Raw genomic sequence first — 22,755 nt, 5'->3', positions numbered from 1 at the left:
GGTCAAGCTAAGATGAGATGCCCCTACTATGGTGGCTAGCTCTACTTATATAGGCCCTGGTCCTCTTCCCAAATATCGAGCGGGAAGGGAGCCAACAACGGCGGGCAAATTTGAAGGGGGACAGCTAGTACAAGCTATCCTGACAAAAGCGGTCTTTGCCTGTGAAAAGCTCTGGTGGTGACGCTGTCTTGGGCTCCACGATGACCTCCGTCTTGCCGTCCTCCTAGTCTCGGTCTCGTTGCACCAATATAGCAACCTTTGCCTGATGCCTCGGTATTCTTCGCCTGCGCTGGCCTCCTTAGCACCAAAGAGGAAATAAGGACGCTGCGCGCGCTGGCGCCCGCCTGGTGTCGTTCGTCATGGCTCACGTCATGAGAGCCTCGTGAGGTTTGCCCCGCCTTGATATCTCCGCTCCTCGTGAGCCTGCCTGGCTAGGCCACTCCAGAGGAGGTCTTGCGTCGTCTGCCTCACGAGGCTTGGACCCTCGCAAGGGTCTTGGATGCCTCGTTGATGAAGATGGGCCGTACGGCCTGCTGGCTTAGCCACGCTGTGGGCCGCAGGCAGGCAAGTCTGGGGACCCCCATTCCCAGAACGCCGACATTATGAATATGTGTATCACTACTATCGAGATTCAACAAAAATAGACCACTCTTCAAGGGTGCATGACCATAAAAGATATTACTCATATAAATAGAACAACCATTATTCACTGATTTAAATGAATAACCGTCTCGCATCAAACAAGATCCAGATATAATGTTCATGCTCAATGCGGGCACCAAATAACAATTATTCAGGTCTAAAACTAATCCCGAAGGTAGATGTAGAGGTAGTGTGCCGACCGTGATCACATCGACTCTGGAACCATTTCCCACGCGCATCGTCACCTTGTCCTTAGCCAATCTTCGCTTAATTCATAGTCCCTGTTTCGAGTTGCAAATATTAGCAACAGAACCAGTATCAAATACCCATGTGCTACTGCGAGTATTAGTAAGGTACACATCAATAACATGTATATCACATATACCTTTGTTCACCTTGCCATCCTTCTTATCCGCCAAATACTTGGGGCAGTTCCGCTTCCAGTGACCAGTCTGTTTGCAGTAGAAGCACTCAGTCTCAGGCTTAGCTCCAGACTTGGGTTTCTTCTCCTGAGCAGCAACTTGTTTGCTATTCTTCTTGAAGTTCCCCTTCTTCTTCCCTTTGCCCTTTTTCTTGAAACTGGTGGTCTTGTTGACCATCAACACTTGATGCTCCTTCTTGATTTCTACCTCCGCAGCCTTTAGCATTGTGAAGAGCTCGGGAATCGTCTTATCCATCCCTTGCATGTTATAGTTCATCACGAAGCTCTTGTAGCTTGGTGGCAGTGATTGAAGAATTCTGTCAATGACGCTATCATCCGGAAGATTAACTCCCAGTTGAATCAAGTGATTGTTATACCCAGACATTCTGAGTATATGCTCACTGACAGAACTATTCTCCTCCATCTTGCAGCTGTAGAACTTATTGGAGACTTCATATCTCTCTATCCGGGGCATTTGCTTGAAATATTAACTTCAACTCCTGGAACATCTCATATGCTCCATGACGTTCAAAACGTCGTTGAAGTCCTGGTTCTAAGCCGTAAAGCATGGCACACTGAACTATCGAGTAGTCATCAGCTTTGCTCTGCCGGACATTCATAACATCTGGTGTTGCTCCTGCAGCAGGTATGGCACCTAGCGGTGCTTCCAGGACGTAATTCTTCTGTGCAGCAATGAGGATAATCCTCAAGTTACGGACCCAGTCCGTGTAATTGCTACCATCATCTTTCAACTTTGCTTTCTCAAGGAACGCGTTAAAATTCAACAGAACAACAGCACGGGCCATCTATCTACAATCAACATAGACAAGCAAAATACTATCAGGTACTAAGTTCATGATAAATTTAAGTTCAATTAATCACATTACTTAAGAACTCCCACTTAGATAGACATCCCTCTAATCCTCTAAGTGATCACGTGATCCAAATCAACTAAACCATGTCCGATCATCACGTGAGATGGAGTAGTTTCAATGGTGAACATCACTATTTTGATCATATCTACTATATGATTCACGCTCGACCTTTCGGTCTCAGTGTTCCGAGGCCATATCTGCATAAGCTAGGCTCGTCAAGTTTAACCTGAGTATTCCGCGTGTGCAACTGTTTTGCACCCGTTGTATTTGAATGTAGAGCCTATCACACCCGATCATCACGTGGTGTCTCAGCATGAAGAACTTTCGCAACGGTGCATACTCGGGGAGAACACTTATACCTTGAAATTTAGTGAGAGATCATCTTATAATGCTACCATCAATCAAAGCAAGATAAGATGCATAAAAGATAAACATCACATGCAATCAATATAAGTGATATGATATGGCCATCATCATCTTGTGCTTGTGATCTCCATCTCCGAAGCACCGTCATGATCACCATCGTCACCAGCGCGACACCTTGATCTCCATCGTAGCATCGTTGTCGTCTCGCCAACTTATGCTTCTACAACTATCACTACCGCTTAGTGATAAAGTAAAGCATTACAGGGTGATTGCATTGCATACAATAAAGCGACAACCATATGGCTCCTCCTAGTTGCCGATAACTCGGTTACAAAACATGATCATCTCATACAATAAAATTTAGCATCATGCCTTGACCATATCACATCACAACATGCCCTGCAAAAACAAGTTAGACGTCCTCTACTTTGTTGTTGCAAGTTTCACGTGGCTGCTACGGGCTGAGCAAGAACCGTTCTTACCTACGCATCAAAACCACAACGATAGTTCGTCAAGTTAGTGTTGTTTTAACCTTCTCAAGGACCGGGCGTAGCCACACTCGGTTCAACTAAAGTTGGAGAAACTGACACCCGCCAGCCACCTGTGTGCAAAGCACGTCGGTAGAACCAGTCTCGCGTAAGCGTACGCGTAATGTCGGTCCGGGCTGCTTCATCCAACAATACCGCCGAACCAAAGTATGACATGCTGGTAAGCAGTATGACTTGTATCGCCCACAACTCACTTGTGTTCTACTCGTGCATATAACATCTACGCATAAAACCAGGCTCTGATACCACTGTTGGGGAACGTAGTAATTTCAAAAAAATTCCTACGCACACGCAAGATCATTGTGATGCATAGCAACAAGAGGGGAGAGTGTGTCCACGTACCCTCGTAGACCGAAAGCGGAAGCGTTAGCACAACGCGGTTGATGTAGTCGTACGTCTTCACAATCCGACCGATCAAGTACCGAACGCACGGCACCTCCGAGTTCTGCACACGTTCAACTCGATGATGTCCCTCGAATTCCGATCCAGCCGAGCTTTGAGGGAGAGTTCCGTTAGCACGATGGTGTGGTGACTATGATGATGTTCTACCGACGCAGGGCTTCGCCTAAGCACCGCTATGATATTATCGAGGTGGATTATCATGGAGGGGGGCACCGCACACGGCTAAGAGATCCAAGGGATCAATTGTTGTGTCTCCAAGGGGTGCCTCCCTCCCCGTATATAAAGGAGTGGAGGAGGGGGAGGGGGCCGGCCACCCTAGGCGCGCCCCATGAGGAGTCTACTCCCACCGGGAGTAGGACTCCCCCCTTCCAAGTGGGAGTAGGAGGAGAGAGGGAAGGAGAGAGAGGGGGAAAGGAAAGGGGGCGCCGCCCCCCCCCCCTCCTTGTCCAATTTGGACTGGGGGGAAGGGGGCGCGCGGCTGCCCTTGGCCGCCCCTCCTCTTCTCCACTAGGGCCCAATAGGCCCATTAGTCTCCCCGGGGGGTTCCGGTAACCCCCCGGTACTCCGGTATATGCCCGAAACTCCCCGAAACCATTCCGGTGTCCGAACATAGTCGTCCAATATATCGATCTTTACGTCTCAACCATTTTGAGACTCCTCGTCATGTCCGTGATCACATCCGGGACTCCGAACAACCTTCGGTACATCAAGACACATAAACTCATAATATAACTATCATCAAACTTTAAGCGTGCGGACCCTACGGGTTCAAGAACTATGTAGACATGATCGAGACACGTCTTCGGTCAATAGCGGAACCTGGATGCTCATATTGGCTCCCACATATTCTACGAAGATCTTTATCGGTCAAACCGCATAACAACATACGTTGTTCCCTTTGTCATCGGTATGTTACTTGCCCGAGATTCGATCGTCGGTATCTCAATACCTAGTTCAATCTCATTACTGGCAAGTCTCTTTACTCGTTCCGTAATACATCATCCCATAACTAACTCATTAGTTACAATGCTTGCAAGGCTTATAGTGATGTGCATTACCGAGTGGGCCCAGAGATACCTCTCCAACAATCGGAGTGACAAATCCTAATCTTGAAATACGCCAACCCAACAAGTACCTTCAGAGACACCTGTAGAGCACCTTTATAATCACCCATTTATGTTGTGACGTTTGGTAGCACACAAAGTGTTTCTCTGGTAAATGGGAGTTGCATAATCTCATAGTCATAGGAACATGTATAAGTCGTGAAGAAAGCAATAGCAGAATACTAAACGATCAAGTGCTAAGCTAACGGAATAGGTCAAGTCAATCACATCATTCTCCTAATGATGTGATCCCGTTAATCAAATGACAACTCTTTGTCTATGGCTAGGAAACATAACCATCTTTGGTCAACGAGCTAGTCAAGTAGAGGCATACTAGTGACACTCTGTTTGTCTATGTATTCACACATGTATCATGTTTCCGGTTAATACAATTCTAGCATGAATAATAAACATTTATCATGATATAAGGAAATAAATAGTAACTTTATTATTGCCTCTAGGGCATATTTCCTTCAGCCGGCGCCCCTCCCTCCACTCTTTCATCACCAGAGGCCTCCCTACACCACCGCAAACCTCCCCACCCTCTCATTCCCTCGCCAGAGTCTCCATGGCTCCGTTCCCAAGTTCGCCGTAGCCGCCATCCGCCTCGTCCAAAGGACCTCTTGCTCTAGCCCTCCTCGATGTTTCCAATCGGTCCAGGCGTGCGCGGCATCTCCTCCCGAAGCCTCCGGTGGTCCAAGCTCCTCCGGAGACAGCCTGAGTCGCCGAGACCATCGCCGGCGTCCCACCTCTATTTTTCTACCTCTGTTGGTGCCATGGCCCTCCCCCCGCAGCTCCTACTGAGCCTCTCCGGCGCGGCACTCCACGGCGAGCACCCCGGTGGTCCCAGCTCCACCGGGGGTGGCCAGAGTCACCGGGGCCGTCGCCGGCAGCGCCTCTGCCCCGCGTCTCCTCTTCATTGTGGGCGAGCAGGAGGAGGAAGAAGAAGACCCAACCGATGGACCCCACCTCCCCGCGGGCCCTGCATGGCAGCCACTCGGTCGTTGACCCCGCCCCCGTTGACGTGGATTAGTGCAAATGTATTCCTTTGTATACATTTTTGCTAATCAAAAGCGTAAACTGCTGCGGCTGTGGGCGGGAATACATTTTCACTTCACTGAAAGCGTATTTTCTCAAGTGCGCGTTCTGTTTTTCCAGTCAGAGACTTGTTTGTGGATTAATTTTTACAGAAAGGTCCCTGGCAGAAAAAAAAACCTTGTATCTTTTTGCTCACAACTCCAAATGAGGTGATTCCAAAGCCCACTTCTTTGTCTCGTCGAGCCCGTTCTGTTGGTATCATTTTCATGATGTTGTCATGTTTTGAAAATTACCATTTTGCCCCTGCCCTTATTCAGCCCCCTCCAAGAGAGAAAGCTTTCCGGCGATTCTTTCCGTGAGCTTCTCGCACTTCCTCCCTGTGTATCCATCCCTCCCAGGCAAGCCACACCCTCCATTTGCATGATTGAAATGCAATGCCATGGTTTAAATTATTTAAACTTATTTAGAATATTGCTTTAGCTATGTATGATTTGTTCATGGCATTTCTTGGAGTTGTTTTGATCTTGCTATTGCCATGATGTTGCTTGGAGTTCTAGGACTAGTATTTTGCAGCTTATGAGGAGGACATGTGCCATTGGATTATCAGTGGCTAGTATGATTATTTTCATGATGGTAGTTGATATTATGTTGCTTTGGAGTATTATTTTGGAGATGATGCTTGCATGATGTTCTTGGTTGCATATCATGATATTGCTATGGGATTAGTAGTATTATTGTTCTTGGATTTAGCATGCTCTCAGTATTTTGTTATCCTCGGAGTTTATGATACGTCTATATTATTCTCTGGATTATGTGTTGGATATTGCTATGACCTGGATTACAAGTGGATATATGATATCGGAGTATCAGTTAAACTTTGGGGATAAATTCCGTCATTTCGTTGGCCAGGTGCCACCGAACCGGGCTTTTCCAGTGCAACCACATTTTCCTTTATGGGAAGGCCCTAATGCGATCTATTGACATGTCTCTCGCTGGTGCCTCCAACGAGGGAAGGTTATGGGCGTGCGCTACCCTGATCAGGTAGGCGGACATAAGCCTTGTGTGCCCGAGTTGTTTGCGCGCTTTAATTTGTCCCCGTTTGGGACCGTTTATGTTTTGCCACGACGGTGGCCAGCCACGTAGGTGGCGGATGTCACGAGTTGACATCGGGGCCACCCATGACTTAGCCCAAAGGGGAGTTTGTCGGAGTGGCCGAGAGAGAGTCATGGCAGTAGATTGGTTTTTTTGGAACGCTGTTGGTCCACCCGAATGGGAGTGCGAGGCCATGGGTTCCGTGGTGTGGGTACCGTGTGCTAACCTCTGCAGAGTGTGTGTTTAATCTATCGATAGCCACGTCCTCGGTCATGGGCACAAGTTCGTACTAGGTCACACCGTTTTATCAACACTCACATGACGGAATGACTTTTAGATGATTTATATGTTGATATTGTGAATAGTAACAGTTTGGCAGGATGCTGATGATGATGTTGAGATGATCTTGAGGATGATCATTCAGTTTGTGATGTGGTCACGAGGTGATCATGTGGATGTTTTGAGCACAAGGTGATCATGTGGATGTTTTGATCACAAGGTGATTGAGATGGTATATTGCTTGGTCGGATAGCCAAGAGTGAGATGGGTGTTGAGATTGAGATATTGGCTTATCAGCATTGCAGTAGTTTCATATCATGCTTAGTAGTTGCTTTCGTATCATAGTAGTTGTTAAATTAATTAACCTTTTTAATGCTATGTTGTTGTCTTGCCTTGATGCTTTTGGTTGTTGTGAGCTTGCAAGTACATTCAATGTACTGACCTGGCGTCTCATGCCGGATTGCAGGTGATGCCGTGATTGATTGTTTGTTGAGGTTTCTGTTCGTGCGAGCTAGATCGTGTCCCAGCCAGAGTCACTGCGGGGTGGAGTTCACCACCTTCGTCGTTGTTCCACTGCTAGAAGTATCCCGCTGCTATGAGCTGTTCCGCTGCTAGCATAGAGCTTCCTTAGCAGACATAGTGTCGCCGTGCTGATGTGATCCTTTGTAAGATCAGACCTTTGTATCATTATCCTTTGTAATAAGAGCTAATTTGTTCTATGTCAAGCAGTGCGGTATTCCAGAGACTTCTCCTCGATCTCTGGGCTGGAATACGGGGCGTTCCGGTCTCTCTGAGCCGGGGTGCCACAGTTGCCTTGGATGCTCTGGAGTGGATAGGAGCTAGGTGGGGTGCTGCATATAGAAATGGGAGAGAGGGGAGGTGTTGCCATGGGTGAACAGAGAGAGAAAGAGGTGGCTTTTACCCCCCCCCCCCAATAATTGAGTTGTTGAAGGAAGAGAGTTACTGGAGGTAGGAGGTGACCTGGGGCAGCTGTGGTAAAAAATTTGGGCTCATGGAGATTAGTGGAAGAAGTCAAAACGGTGATTTCGGAAATGTGGCAGAAGGTGTTTGATGCAAGTTTGAGTCACTTGCACTCATCTCCTTCTTGTGCCACTTTATGGGGGTGATGCTAATGACCATTTGGAAATGTGGTAGAAGTTTGAGCTCACTTGGACAAAGTTCACAATGTAACTTTTGTAAACCCTAGAAATCAACAGAAATGGACTTGCTTAGATCTAGCTAAGCTAAACTCTTCTCCTTGGTACACTACTTGGTGTAGTGTCATCATTTAGGGGTTAGAGCACTTCCATAAAGTTTGAGAGCAAAATAAGAAAGTTGACAATGTAAAGTTGTTCAAACTTGGATCTGGACAGAGAGGGTTTTGGGGCACTTTTGTGAACCAAAACTATTATGATTGGGATTAAACTTTGCAAGATCATCACATTAGGCATGTGTGACTTGCCAGAATTTTCTTGGAATTTTTAGAGAATATTCCCTTTGTAAATATTTCAAAAGCTTGAAATATCCAGAGGGGTTTTTGAGGGATTAGACCAATATTTTGAACATGACCATGTGTTGAAACTCTTATATATGGAAAATATATGTCCACTGAGCTTCCCTAAATTTTCTCAAATATTTTTAAAACATTAAAATAATTTTAACCTATTAAAGACCATTTCTGGCCTTAAGAAAAGGCCTTTAAATAAAATAGCAAAATAACTTTTAAAATTATTGTTTTGTGGTTTTGGGGGGTCCTATATCTAATAGGAGTCAAATACATCTTTTCAAAGATTTTTACTACCCTTAATTAAGTATTTGCAGTGCAAACGTCAATTCGGGGGTTTTTGGAAAACCTAATTTTAAAAATCCTTTTTGGCCAAATTATTTTTGTAAGAAAATTCTATTCTGTCCTATACACATGGCATGGTCAGGGGGAAGAAACTTTGGGTCAAGAAGATGAAGTATAGGTGGTGAAGCTATGATGAACACTTGAAACCATAGATAGAAATCCAAACCAAATAGAAACCAAATAATGCAAAAGTTTTTGTTGGACAAAATTTTCATGCTTTATAAATGCAAGTGACATGTTACAAAACACTGAGTGTGACAGACCTACCCCCCTTACAAGAATCTCGTCCCCGAGATTCCTAAACTAGGCTTTAAAGAGATACAGAAACTCGGATCTGAGGTAGTCTTCACGCTCCCATGTTGCTTCTGCTTCCGTGTGGTTGCTCCACTGGACCTTGAATTACTTGATGGTACGGCTCCGTGTATGTTGTTCAGCTTCGTCCAGAATGCAAATTGGTCTCTCATGATAAGTGAGGTCTGGCTGGAGGTCGATGGCTTGATGATCGATGTCCTTGTAGAGATTGGGCTTGTCAGGAACTTGGAGACACTTCCGGAGTTGTGATACGTGGAACACGTTGTGAACATCAGATAACTCAGGTGGCATCTCCAGTTGATAAGAAACTTCTCCCCGTCTTGCTGTGATCTTGAAGGGACCAATGAACCTTGGTGCGAGCTTTCCTTTGACGTGGAAACGCTTGGTTCCCTTGAGAGGAGTGACCCATAGGTACACATGGTATCCGACGTGGAAACTCACTTCTCGGCGATGAGTGTCGGCATAGCTCTTCTGTCGTGACTTGGCCGCCTTCAAACGCTCTCTGATCAGTTGGACTTGCTCTTCGGCTTTGCGAAGGACATCTGGTCCAAAGACTAGCCCTTCTCCGGTCTCTGACCAATTGAGGGGTGTGCGACACTTGCGTCCATACAACACCTCAAATGGTGCCATTTGGAGACTTGATTGATAACTGTTGTTATAGGAGAATTCGGCAAAAGGAAGGCAATCTTCCCATTTAGCTCCATATGCTAAGACACAGGCTCAGAGCATGTCTTCGAGTATCTGATTCACTCGTTCTGTCTGGCCTCCGGTCTGTGGGTGGAAAGCAGTACTGAAAGACAACTTGGTTCCCATAGCCTCTTGGAACTTCTTCCAGAACCTTGAGGTGAATTGGGTTCCTCGATCTGACACAATCTCCTTAGGGACACCATGAAGGCTTACGATTTTGTTGATGTAAAGAGTTGCCAAGTGGTTGCCATCATAGGTAGTCTTGACAGGAATGAAATGGGCTACCTTGGTCAAATGGTCGACTATAACCAAGATGGAGTCATGACCCTTATTTGACCTGGGTAATCCAATGATGAAATCCATTCCGACTTTATCCCATTTCCACTCGGGAACCTTGAGTGGTTGGAGCAATCCAGCAGGTCGCTGATATTCAGCCTTGACCCTTTGGCAGACATCACACTAAAGGCAACCAGAGAGACTGCATCTACGCAGGGAGCAGTTGTAGCGCATATAAAAGAGAGGAGCACAGTAGTGTCGGCACAAGGCATCAAAATTCACCTACCGCGGCCTCGGATTCCAGTCCTGGGTGTTGTCGCGTCGGCCACAGTAATAGCACTGATGTCGTGGCGTGTGGAGCAGCAGCAACAGATGTCGCCTCGTGATGTGGTGGCAGGGCCCACCTGCCCAGCCCCATTCCGTCGCAGCTCGCCCGTGGCCGCCGAATCATGTTACACGACTCTTGTCGCCTGGGCCTGTAGCGGCAGGGGTTGCCGCCTCCGCTCGTGGCGGCATGTGCCACTTGTCGGCTGGCGCGTCTGCCACCACGGTGTAGCTGGTCTTCTCTGTCATTTGGACCCAGAGGTGGTCTTTTATGGCAATTCGATTCGACGGGTGGTCCTTTTGGACAAAAAATTGTCGTTTTCGTACTAGACACATACTCCCTCCGTCGACGAATAAGTATACATCTAGCTTTTGTCCCAAGTCAAAATTTTAAAACTTTGACCAACTTCATGGGAAAAAAGTAGTAGCATTTAAGACACTAAATTAGCATCAATAGATCTGTTTTAAAATGTACTTTCATAACATACCAATTTGATGTCATATATGTTGCTACTCTTTTCTATATAATTGGTCAAAATTTTAAAACTTTAATTTAGAACAAAAACTAGATGTACACTTATTCATGGACGGAGGGAGTATGGAACAACAGTTGGCAGAGTGGATCTAGGGATGGAGGTGGGGCATGTGTAAATATGCAAAATAATTTATGATGTGTAGTTAACTCTAATTGTGTAACAACTTAATGTAATTTTAAGAATATTTAGTAGAATTGCGATGATGTTTAGATCAAATTATATTGTACTTTCCACAGGTTTTTATATTTTTATCAAAACTATATAATCTACACATTCTATATGTAAACCGTGACCACTCAAAGTGAGATCATAGGTCATGCTTGGACTTCATATAGCGTGCTATTTTATTTCTTACATTGGACTTTATCCACATATCAAATAATGTGCTTTACGCTTCTAGCCAACACAGCTGGAATAGCTCAGTTGGCTAGAGCGTGTGGCTGTTAACCACAAGGTCGGAGGTTCGAGCCCTCCTTCTAGCGGAGTCCTTTTTTGGAATTTTTTTCTGATGACCTTCTCAATTTTTTAAAAATTATTCTTTTTATTCTGTCATTCCTATGACTGCCTCCCAAAGCTTTGGAGAAATAATGAATCCCAGGTGCTTTCTGTATTTCAGTGAGTTGGAAGAAGATGAAAATGCCTACCTGCTGCAGTGTACTGCGTCGTCGGTATTCTGAGCTTTGGAGAAATAATGAATCCCAGGTGCTTTCTGTATTTCAGTGAGGTGGAAGAAGATGAAAATGCCTACCTGCTGCAGTGTACTGCGTCGTCGGTATTCTGAGAGAACGACCTAACTGTGGTTATCCACCCGTATTGTGCCTGACGATTTAGTCAAGCCCCAGAGTGAGTGGAACTTCAAGTCGCAACTTGAAACATCCATTCAGATAGGACAGTTCTGAGATCATATTCGCTGCCTAACTCAACGGACCAGGGCTCGGGGTGAATTGCGTTGAACTTGTTTTAAAATCTGTTGTGAAACATAGCCACAAAAAAGTTCCTTTTTGATTAAAAAGTTTTTAAAGAAGACAGGTAAAACACAGGTGGCAAACTCGTAATAAATTGGCAGAGCTCCTACCTACTTGAAGAAAAGAAAAATGAAGGTATCCTATATTCCTCCTACGTTCCAAACAGGATATAACTTAAACCAACCACTTTCTTGAGGTTACTCAAATAAACTAAATTTATTGTAAACATTCCTATAACAAATTTATTCAACAACAACACACTTCAGTTACAACATCACGAGGAGGTAATTTTCCTCCAGCCAATCTAACTCAGTAAAACTTGTATAGCTGCGCTGTGCAAGCAGCGTCCTAAACGGTAACGAACACGGTATACGGAACACATTACAAGCCTTCTTGCTCTGGATGAACGATGATCTAACCATGTACAACACTACAGTTACAGGTAAACCGCGACAACGATACACACAGACTCCCGCTCTCCGACAATTATCTGACAACATTCCATTCTTCCCTTCAGAACTGTTATGTATGTAGCTTCCCAATGAGGGGCTGACTGCACTGAACACTGATGAGTCACTATCAACTTAACTACCGGGCAATGTCTCGAAAAATTGGGAGTCCATGATGCTCTGTTGGCTGGCTGTCCCGAGGTATAATGTATGTACCTTGCAACTGGCAAAGAAATTTCTGACGAGAAACATACAGGGTCAAGAAGATGGAGGGGGTCGGCTATGTATCATATGTAAGCAAGAGAGTTCCTGTCACCAGCAGAATGCGGCCGTCCTCTAGTTGGTGTAGGTGGCCGTTGTATGTTAAGTTCCTGCAGATGATTAGAATTTCACCACCGTTGTGAGTTAACTTATCCTAATCCCACAAGACAAGAACAACATGAGTTATGATGGTTTATGGACTTCCATAACAGGGATGAATGGGTATGGAAAATAATCATTCAAAACGCCACCATCCATTTAAAGCATGATGTTGGTAAAAAAATAATCCCAAGATCAATTTGATCGATGCTTCGGCTCACTAAAGAAATTAAAAGAGTACAAAAATACTCATTCTGACCTGCATCCATGTGGCATCCATGGCACGTTCAGGGGATGACTCAGGAGAATTAACAGGTGGTGGAAGTGGATGAATTAACTTAGGGACAATAACTAGTCCCCTTCCCACCACAAGTATGGCACCAGCATTATTTGCAGTGCCTGGTGCATGCACGATCTTAGCAAAAAATCGAACATTATGTTGCATAGGTGATGAGATGAGTGAGAGGATGCATACCACAATAATTAGTGGCTGAAAATAAAGTGATCAACTGCCCATGGGCGAAACGCTCAAATCCATCCATAACACACTCATGAGCTCTTATGATCAACTGCAATTTGTTTCGTTTACAGAATTCTGCCACTCGATCAGGCTGCAAGTTGACAGGAAATAAGTTCAATCAACATGGTCCATAATAAGCTTACGGTAAGACTAATTGCTGGAAAGGAAGAAACAATAATAAGATAAAATGGTCAATATTTTTCTACAGCAACTGAATCATCACACAATCATACCCCAAATGTTACCAAGCCAGGTCCTCGTGCATTTGGCCTCAAACCCTCTACACTATCATTTTCTGTAGGATCAGACCTGCAATTATACAAGTAGAAAGTATTCATTAATTATGATATGTAATGATGTAAAAAATAATAACAAGAAAATAGCATAGTCACCAAGTATTACCATAAAAGATCCATGAGGACAATAGATCCGACATCCATTGTAATAGGCCTTTCAATTTTTTCAATTTGCTCCACACTGTTTATTGACCTCCCGATGCCACCATGCATGCATATTATTTTCTTTTCTATCATAGCAGCCAGAGGGAGATAATTAAATAGTTGGTTGAATCTAGTCCAAGCCCATATACCATCACTTTCACCCTACATAAAGGAATTAAGTCAACCAATGCGTCAAGTATTTCAATCCCCAAAGATATATGAAGCACAATCGTAACTACCATTCTCTCAATGCATTCAAGACGGAAGCCGAAAAGAGCATTGATGTCAGCAGCCTCATGATTTCCTCTAATCAAGTGGACATGTTCAGGGTACTCTATCTGCAAAATTTGTTTCCAATGGCTCAGAACTATCTTTTACACGAAACAGTGTTCTAACAGCAGCAAAGATGTTTCATGTATTAGAAATCACTACTCACTTTAAGAGCAAGAAGTAATGTTATTGTTTCCAAGCTGTGCTGACCTCGGTCGACATAGTCTCCCAAGAAGAGATAATCAATATATCTGAAAATATGAAAGCAAGCGCAATAACACATTACATAAAGAAAACAACATAATTTCAAAATTTATAGTGGAATATGAAGATTGAGTGTACAGAGAAAAGATTGTTTTAAAACTTTGACACTAGTTTCAGCTGTTCAAAGGTACATACAAGGTTCAGGATCAACTTACGTTATGTCACCAGCAGTTGACGGATAACCATATTCATCGAAAAGGCGCATTAGGTCCCCAAACTGCCCATGCAGATCACCAAATACTTTAACTGGTGCTTTTAGTTGTAAGACAGTTGGTTCCTGCATAAAAATCTGCTCAGCGGCATAGCATAGCTCGCCAACTTCATAAGAGTCCAGGAAAAAGGTCCTATCAGCTGGAGCATTCCAATTCCTTGGCCTCAATAAGAGCGAAATGACCTGCAACAAAAAATTGTAAGAAAAATAGCTCCTTCCACAAACTCAGAGGATTTAAAGATGGGACCTTACCTTCTTATGCAAACCTTGTGGAGACCTTTGTCTATTTAATGCTTTCTTCGATGAATATGATTGATCATTGTTCGCGGGATGCATTCTTCTGCTTTCATTCTCAAACTGATCAAGTGAAAGCTGTCGGACCAAACATCCTAAATCTCCTACTGCTTCTTTAGCAACTACAACCTTCAAGGTGGAAGATCAACAATTCAGAAATTGGCAAGACAAACAACATAAATGAAGTAGCTACATTCACACCCAAAACACACACAGATGAATCTTTAAGTAAAACAGGCAACTCATTCAAGACATTTCTACAGCCTACAAAAGCCCCACAAACATTGAAGCATACAAAATTAGCGGAGTACATTGGCAGAGGGTATGTTACCACCGTAGGTTGAATTAACTTCTGTTGAGGTAACCCCGCAAAAAAAAACTTCTGTTGAGGTAAATAGCTACACTAATTGAAGCAAATTCAACTATATTACCCACACTCTCTTGGAAAATTGTGCATGTAGAATCATATACTTCACAGCAATCTGAGAATTGTGTTGGATGCCTCTAAAGTGAAATGGTATATAAAGGACTCCTTTTCAACCCAATTAATTTTGTAGGGATGTTTTTGTCCATATTCAATTAAGAAAACAAATGGGAAGAAATTTCATCAAAATACATACTGCTCTAGAATGCAACTTCACATCTGGTTCCATGGAGCCCCCATCATCTAAATCATCAGCCATTGGTGAAGTTTCACTGAGAGGGGACTCGGATCCTATTCCATCTGAAAGACTGTCTTCTGAAGATGCATGAGATGCTTCCTTTGCAGCTCGCCATACAGCACTAACAGCTTCAGCTTCGGCGGCTGATGCCTCTGTCAACATGTCAATTGACTTCTTGTCCGTGCTGAAATTCATGGGAGAAATATTTAGCTTTCACCATACACAAATGATTACAAACTCTACAGAAGATGAGTATGAAACCTGAAACCAGGAGCTGTCTCATGACTGTTATTTGTATATTGCTCGAAGGGCCGAGAGTCAGAATTAAAATTATGGTTTCTATTTTGATTTTCTGACCTTGGGACCCTATCAGTTTCTGATTGGAAGGGTGCATTCTCAGCAATAAGAAAATCATCGAGGAGGATATCTGTTCAGACGGAAAAAACATGTATAAGATTTCAGCTTCACAAATTTGGTGATATATCTTTCATCATGCAAAGATGCAACCAAAATAATTCAATCCCGGAGTCAAAGGTAACAATACAAACCAATATAATTAAGGACCAAGACATGTGCTTATCTCTGCTCAACCATTTTAAGTTCTCATGAACTTGTTATGCATAAGATAGGAGATCCTGTCATCGCCTAATACTGCGATCTTCGTACAATCATGCTGCAGTAGTTCAGGTAAAACGTTGCAACTACTGTAATTACCTGATATTATGAGTATGATCATCTGACTGCGTATGGATAGACTGTCTACACAAAACATATCGTGCCAAAATCCACTCCACTGAGAAATAAACATTAATGTGATGATAATGCCATCTAGTGACAGCAAAATGGAAATACAGCTCCGATGACAATGATCATGTGTTTCCTCAAAAGGAAAATAACAATGATCATGTGCTTCCTCAAAAGAATAACAATCATCATGTGTTTCCTCAAAAGAAAAACAACAATGACATGCTGTCATTGGAAATAGTTTCCTCGATTTTCAGATGAAACAATACAAAAAGTGGCAAGAAGCACCAAACTGATATTCCTATTACTTACCTCCCCTCAGTCCACCATAAATGTATATCTGAGAACCAACAGAAGCAGCTGCATGGCGGCAACGACGAAGTAGATCCGAAGAAGCATCATGTTCATTGGAAGATTTTAGAGTGCGAGAGGTCACAATGCCATTTTTATCCAACCAAACTCCAGCAGCAGTGTCCAGAACTTCAGAAAGTGTTCGTCCAGTGAGTCTAGGAGAGTAAACATATGTATTTGAATGTAATGGAAGGTTTAAGAGTGTGCACTACCTGCAATTGCACCCTCCCCTTCAATAGCTCTCCCTCCTCTAAGGACACCTCCAGTAACATGCAGCCGAGCGCCAACAAAGACCTAAAAACTTAAGACTGTCAGGAGAAGCAAGGGAAGCTAATATTTGAACACAAACGCACAAATCAAATTAATATGGCAACATTTTCAAGAAACAGGCAATTGAGACATCGACTATCTACGCAATCTGAACAATTATTCTTCATGAACATCACAACACATTCAGCTGTCACACTTCTATCTAACTTACAGCTGCATGCTGATATCTTGGAGATGGAGATATCCCGGGAGCCAGAGTCCACTCCCACTGACCATTTGTATGCATAAGTAGTCCATAAGCATCAGAGAGCGGCTGTAAATGCATTACAATTATCATCAAATGAATCTCAATATACAACAAATTAACAGCATAAATAAGAACATATTAGAACCTCCAGTTAGACCAACATCCAATGGTCCCAAGTTCAAACAAATCAAAATTAAGAATGATAAAACAGTGCATGTTACAGTGTCGTGCTGCAGAGCACACTATATGGTTATAGCATTTCCAAGCCCACAACATGGTATACCCACATGATTGTCATTTTGCATAACAATCATTGACCGATGTCACTTAGCAGTAACTCATTTACCATGATATTTCTCTACTTTTAGTCTTTTATTACCTTTTTGTGACATTACTAAACTAATTTTACCTTACAAATGATTCTACATCTAACATTCAAAAGAGATTACTCCCTCCAGTGTTTGGAAGTTTGATATTTTGACCATGGGCGTTATTAAACTGTAGAGGCTTGACTATATATGTAATTTAAAATATTTTCATTGGACTCTTGGTGATCATATGTGCTGATTGTGATTTATCCTGAAAAGTACATTATAAACCATAATTTCATTAGGTATAACAAACATATTATAGCAAATAACGGACCGTGTCGATGTCCAAAATGTTATTTTCAGAGGCTGAAGTCTGGAGGGAGTATTATGAAGTGATTTCACAGCTGCATAAGTTGTAAATATGTAGGCCTTCCTGGATATAAATTTGCAAAGTAATGAAAGGGCATATTTTAAAATTATGTATAGGTATTATATCATGCTTTACCGGTGATCTTCTTATTAAAATATATACATATGATGTTCCGCATTAGTATGTCAGAGCTAAACATTGACAGATAACATAACAACAAACAAACAGGGCCCAGGAAGACTATCAAACAGTAACAAGGGCAGAAGATTGTACCGTCCCAGAAGCATCCCTTCCACCACAAAGTAAAAGCATGCCATCGGAGCGTGCACTGGCAGTGCCATACCTATAGTCATTTAAAACAAACTGAAAGTAAGACAATTGCATATTTATACAAATGGTTGAATTGCAATAAAGTCTAGTGCCTAGGAGATTTGAAGTGACAGTTTATTTTCACATGTAAAGCTTGCAGTAAAGGTACTACATTCTGCGTATGCCCTATTTATGTGGTGCAACAGTAGCTTTTCTCAATAATTAGCATAACATTTGTTTAGAGGGAGATAATTACCGTTGTGTTATGGGCAGAAGGCAGCATTGTTATTTTACTATACAGGAAAACCCTAATAAGCCCGTAAGATGAGAGTACCAGAATTTACGTGAAACACCGGCTTACATATGCAGTTTTTATTTCTTCCTATTGAGGGGCTCGTCCAATCAGTTATGAAAGAAGCCCAACAGAAATTCAAATATTTCCAAAATGGAGTGATATTTAAAGCCGGGATGCTGTGAGTTACAATAATTGTTATGCGGGAACATGTTCACTTCTAGTCACCGTGTCTCCACAGCAGCCGCGGTGCCTAGGCTTGGAGACCAACTCTTCCAGATACTTCATTATGATAATTGTTTCCAAAATTAGCAGGATGAGTTTTAAATAGAAGGATATCCCTTAGTTTGGTCAGTTATTTTATCGTATATAAGGAATTCAGGAGTTCCTATAAACTAGAGATGGGTTGTTAGGCACCTCTATAAATAGAAGGCTACGTTTGCTTTTTTAGATCAAGAAGAAACAAGAAGTTCCATTATCTCCTCTAGCCTTCTCTTTAGCTGGCAGACAGCGTGCCACCATGGCACCTAGTCATTGGCAAGATTATCAACCTCACCTCCCTGTCCAACACACCTACAACCTAAGATCCTTAGACTCAGGCCATAACAACCCTGTGATAGTGGCACAGTCAACTATCAACTGACATCAGATTAGATGGCAAAAGGCCCACAGACATTTAGAACGCATAAAATAACATATGCAAGTATGCCTCGATGATTAGTGACTTGATTCTCCACCTCTCTGGAGAGCATGGATCCACTTACATCCTTGCTGAAGGTCTATCACCATCAGGGTTAAGTTTCTGCCACTTATATGGTTTCTGAGCTGTGTCCAAAGCCCAAGCATCTGATAAGACCCGCTTGCCTGTACCAAAAAAATAAGTCATTTGACAAGTTCATGTGGATGCTGCTAGCCAAAATAAAATGCTGTTCCATGAAATAGTAAGAAAACAAATTGTCAAAGTAATTATCGCAGATATACAATACAGTAAATTTTGCAGCTAAGAGCTAACCATCATTTCCCGAGACTGACACAAGGTAACGCTGCGCTACCAAATCCATGCAATGACCATAGCGAGGACCAGGACCAGCCCCCTGAACAACAACCCTGCATCGGATGGCAGAAATGGAAACATCACATCCCCATCCACAGATCAACTCCAAAAAGGCGAGCAAACTGACAAAGAAACAAAAAAAGTATCTTTGTGTTCACCGGTGCCATTTGAACTTGTCGTTTGTCAGATCAAGCACATAGAGATCGTCTGTTGAATGCCCCGCTGGTCCAATCCCACCCTGCACAGACATTGCACCACTCACCACTGAACTAAGTTGGATGGCACCAAATAATACAAAGTTCCTCATACCTGGAAAACAACCATGGTGCCCACAGCAGCAGCAGAATGTGCAGCCCTTGGAGAAGGAGGATCTCCAGCTGGATGTAACCTGCAGGCATGTAGAATTTAATTTAATGAATATACCGTTACGAGTCCATGCGAATCTAGCGTTACGAAAAACGAATCTAGCGTTGTGAGTCCATTCGACTTGCCTAACGAATCTACCATTAGGAGTACATTGGCTTGCGTAATAAATATACCATTACAAGTCCATTCGGCTTGCGTAACGAATATACCGTTACGAGTCCATTTGGCTTGCCAAACAAATAACGCCCAGCTAAGTAACTGATGTATGGAAAGCATATAATTGTGCACAATTGCTAGTGAACTCAAACATAAGATACAGAGTTGACCACATTTAACCAAACAAGACACAAGTACAACCCATAATTGGACACAATCTACACATTTAGCCTCCCCAACAAGAAATGACTTAAAATTGACCTAGAATTATGCCTTGTAATGAAGCCAAATGGAGGCTCTCCAGCTGGATGTAACCTGCAGGCACGTAGAACTTAATCTAACGAATATACCGTTAGAAGTCAAGCGTTACGAGTCCATTCGAATCTAGCGTTACAAGTCCATTCGGATTGGCTAACAAATATACAGTTACGAGTCCATTCGGCTTGCCTACCGAATAACACCAAGCAAAGTAAATGATGTATGGAAAGCATATAATTGTACACAACTGCTAGTGAACTTGAACATAAGATACAGAGTTCACCACATTTGACACAACCAGACACAGGTATAACCAGTAATCGGACACAATCTATACATTCAGCCTCCGCAACAGAATATGACTCAAAATTGAGCTATAATTATGCTGTCCGACGAAGCAACATAGCAAAAGATCTGGGTCGAGCAGCGGCCTCACCTCGTCCACCTCCGCTTGTCCACGTCGTACGAGTGCACCGTGTTGGTCACCCCCGCGAGCCCTTCAGTCCAAGACCAAAAACCCACCATTAGAGCACAACAGAAGGAGAATTTTCAACTCGAGCACAGCGCGCGTGAGAGGAGAGAGACGAGGGGCACCGAACTGATGCCGGGGAGGCCGGAGGTCGCGCCGGCCTCGATCGCCGTGGCGCCGCCGAAGAGGATGAGGCGCGGGCCGTGGCCCTTGGTGGGGGCGATGACGGTGAGCGAGTGGCCGCACCTGTAGCCCGGCGAGTCGTCCCCCGACCCCTCCCACCCCTCCACCTCCTTGTACGCCGGCGCCGGCACGACCCACGCGCCCTTCCCCGCCGTCCCCATCGCCGCCCCAACTCGTCGGACCCAAACCCTAGCTTCCCCTCTCCCCGCGCTAAACCCTAGGCTGCAGCCGCCACGGCGCCGACGCAGACGCAGCCCGCAGCTTGGGATCCGAGGGGGTGGGGAGTGAGGAGAGAAAGAGAAACGGCTGTGGGGGGAAGAAGAGTAGTACTACTGCAGTTCGCACTGGACGCGGAGAGAGGCGACAGCGGGGTGTGCGGTAATACGGTGGGGCTGGGGTGGCGGTGGGAGAGGGTTAATACGGTGGGGCCGGGGTGTCGGTGGGCGGGGGTAAATGGTGCGCGGGTGCGGGCGCTGGGGGAGTCAATGGGGGCCTTCGTCATCATCTACAGCTCAGAGGTGGGGAAGGAAGGACACAACGGAAGGAGGGGCGAGGGGTGAATGGTAGGCACGGCCGCCGCCGGGTGGGCTGTGGGCGCCACCGGCCCGGCTGGCTGACTTTATAACTGGTTACCTTTTCGGATAGGTACAGTTCACAAAGGTTTCTCCTTTTGGATTGGAACGTGTAGGGAAACACAGAGAGAGACATCCTGAGAGGTGAGCAGGCTAGTGGAGGGGGGAGTGCCACGGCCACGCTGGCGGGGGCTGGCCGCGACGGTGCGGCGGAGATCATCGTCAACTCGATGGAGCATGGCTAGTCAGCTAGTTGTAGGGATGCAAACCAGAACTCTCAAGTCAGCATCATGTAAATGTCACATGGGAATGTGATTTGCTTGTGGCGGCGGCGAGTGGCACGGTTACGGCGGCGAGTGGCACGGTTACGGCGGCGGCACCCAGGACGATGCGGCCACGGTCATAGCAAGAGTGGTGGGGTGGAAGCGGTTGGAGACGCGGTGGCATTGTGGCAAGATGGTGGCTAGATTTGGCGTGTGTGCGTTAGGGTCGGAGGGGCTACAGCGGGTGATAGCCTTATTTGCGGTCCATCTTCAACCTCACTTATTGTCGCCCCCCCCCCCCCCCCCCCCCGCCTAGGAGCCTGACCTGTGGTGGTGCGTGTTTGGACGGCGGCTTCGGAATGTGATCAGCGGATATGCAAGGTGGCCGCTCGGCGGTCCGATTTGGCCGTAACTCTACATCCAGCATCCCGATCTTCGTCATTGACAAAGATTGAAGGCAGTGCGGCAATGTCCAAAAGCAGAGACGACAAAGCCATCTACCTACTTCCAATGTTTTCTCTAGCGGCGTGGGTGGTATCCGAGATCTCACGACAGTGGGACTAGTGAGTCATCGCCAACTAGTATAGCGGTTGTTGGCAACTATGGTTTCAACAACAAGTGTGTGCATCCAAGGTGAAAACCTGTGAACCCGTATCTTCGTCTTGAGCATGCAACGTCGACATGGGGTGCGTCGTGCTCTTGTTGAAGGTGTTGGCGAAATCCCAAGTGCAACCTTTGGTTGGATCCGTCAACACCCACGTGTGTGTGTGGTGATGTCGTGAAGCGGATATTTTCTTTAAGCAACTCATTCGGCATCAATGTTGGCTTTACATGGCATTGTTAGATAATATTAATAAATAAGCGAGACAAGCCTACCCTCGAACATCTCGATCGGGTTTTCGTGAATGATGCATGGCATCAAATTTTCCATGACTCCTCTGTTTCAAGCTTAACCCGTTTTATCTCAGACCACGTCCCCCTAATCATCTCCTTAAACACCTCAATTCAGCGCCCCACGCTTTTTCGGTTCGAACTTGGCAGGGCTCAAAACCCCGCTTGTAGGCCGGTCATTGCTTCGGCTTGGGCCTCGGCCCCCCAACGTACAAATGGCCCTCTCTCCCTCGTTTGCGCCCTTAAAAAATGTCGTTTCGCTCTAAAAAAATTGGCGTAAACAAACTATCCCGCTCAACGCACGAGAGCCAAACTGCAAAATTGTTATTGATCTTCTCGACACCATCGAAGAGGGCCGCTTCCTCTCCGTCCATGAACTTGCCCTCCGTAAAGTAGTTATTAAAGTACTTCACCGTACGGTCCGGGAAAAAATGATCTATTGGCGCCTCCGGTCCAAAATTAAA

The 22,755-nt window shown here is 44.6% G+C and overlaps 1 protein-coding gene and 1 non-coding gene across 3 annotated transcripts; one reads left to right on the top strand and one right to left on the bottom strand.

The window, feature by feature from the left end:
• The first annotated feature begins 11,158 nt into the window (after positions 1-11,158).
• TRNAN-GUU (transfer RNA asparagine (anticodon GUU)) lies at positions 11,159-11,232 on the top strand. The gene has a single exon. It is a non-coding gene; the product is annotated as a tRNA-Asn (tRNA).
• A 680-nt stretch (positions 11,233-11,912) lies between these two features.
• Positions 11,913-20,948, bottom strand: LOC109764276 (serine/threonine-protein phosphatase BSL1 homolog). Of its 2 annotated transcripts, none has more exons than XM_020323125.4 (21): positions 20,513-20,948; positions 20,350-20,410; positions 19,443-19,521; positions 19,292-19,371; positions 19,092-19,186; positions 18,844-18,943; positions 17,752-17,821; positions 16,762-16,863; positions 16,493-16,574; positions 16,242-16,409; positions 15,447-15,612; positions 15,144-15,369; positions 14,482-14,652; positions 14,174-14,412; positions 13,921-14,005; positions 13,724-13,822; positions 13,447-13,646; positions 13,278-13,353; positions 13,000-13,135; positions 12,784-12,923; positions 11,913-12,535 (listed from the first exon to the last, which is right to left on the bottom strand). In XM_020323125.4, the coding sequence occupies exons 1-21, from the start codon at positions 20,724-20,726 to the stop codon at positions 12,452-12,454; spliced, it is 2,673 nt and encodes an 890-aa protein (XP_020178714.1). In that variant the 5' UTR covers positions 20,727-20,948; the 3' UTR covers positions 11,913-12,451. The 2 variants fall into 2 exon arrangements, with proteins under 2 accessions (XP_020178714.1, XP_020178715.1); XM_020323126.4 differs by having other exon boundaries at positions 15,543-15,612.
• Between the last annotated feature and the right edge of the window lie 1,807 nt (positions 20,949-22,755).

This window comes from Aegilops tauschii, chromosome 1, assembly GCF_002575655.3.
Source record: "Aegilops tauschii subsp. strangulata cultivar AL8/78 chromosome 1, Aet v6.0, whole genome shotgun sequence".
Taxonomy (NCBI): domain Eukaryota; kingdom Viridiplantae; phylum Streptophyta; class Magnoliopsida; order Poales; family Poaceae; genus Aegilops; species Aegilops tauschii.
This window is presented reverse-complemented; position numbering and strand designations above follow the sequence as displayed.

Coding starts and splice junctions, on each gene's coding strand:
- LOC109764276 (XM_020323125.4), bottom strand. CDS start 20,726: ATGGGGACGGCGGGGAAGGGCGCGTGGGTCGTGCCGGCGCCGGCGTAC. Junction 18,944..19,091: donor GTCAGTCTCGGGAAATGATG/GTTAGCTCTTAG, acceptor TTTTTGGTACAG/GCAAGCGGGTCTTATCAGAT. Junction 13,354..13,446: donor GTCCTCATGGATCTTTTATG/GTAATACTTGGT, acceptor GTATAATTGCAG/GTCTGATCCTACAGAAAATG.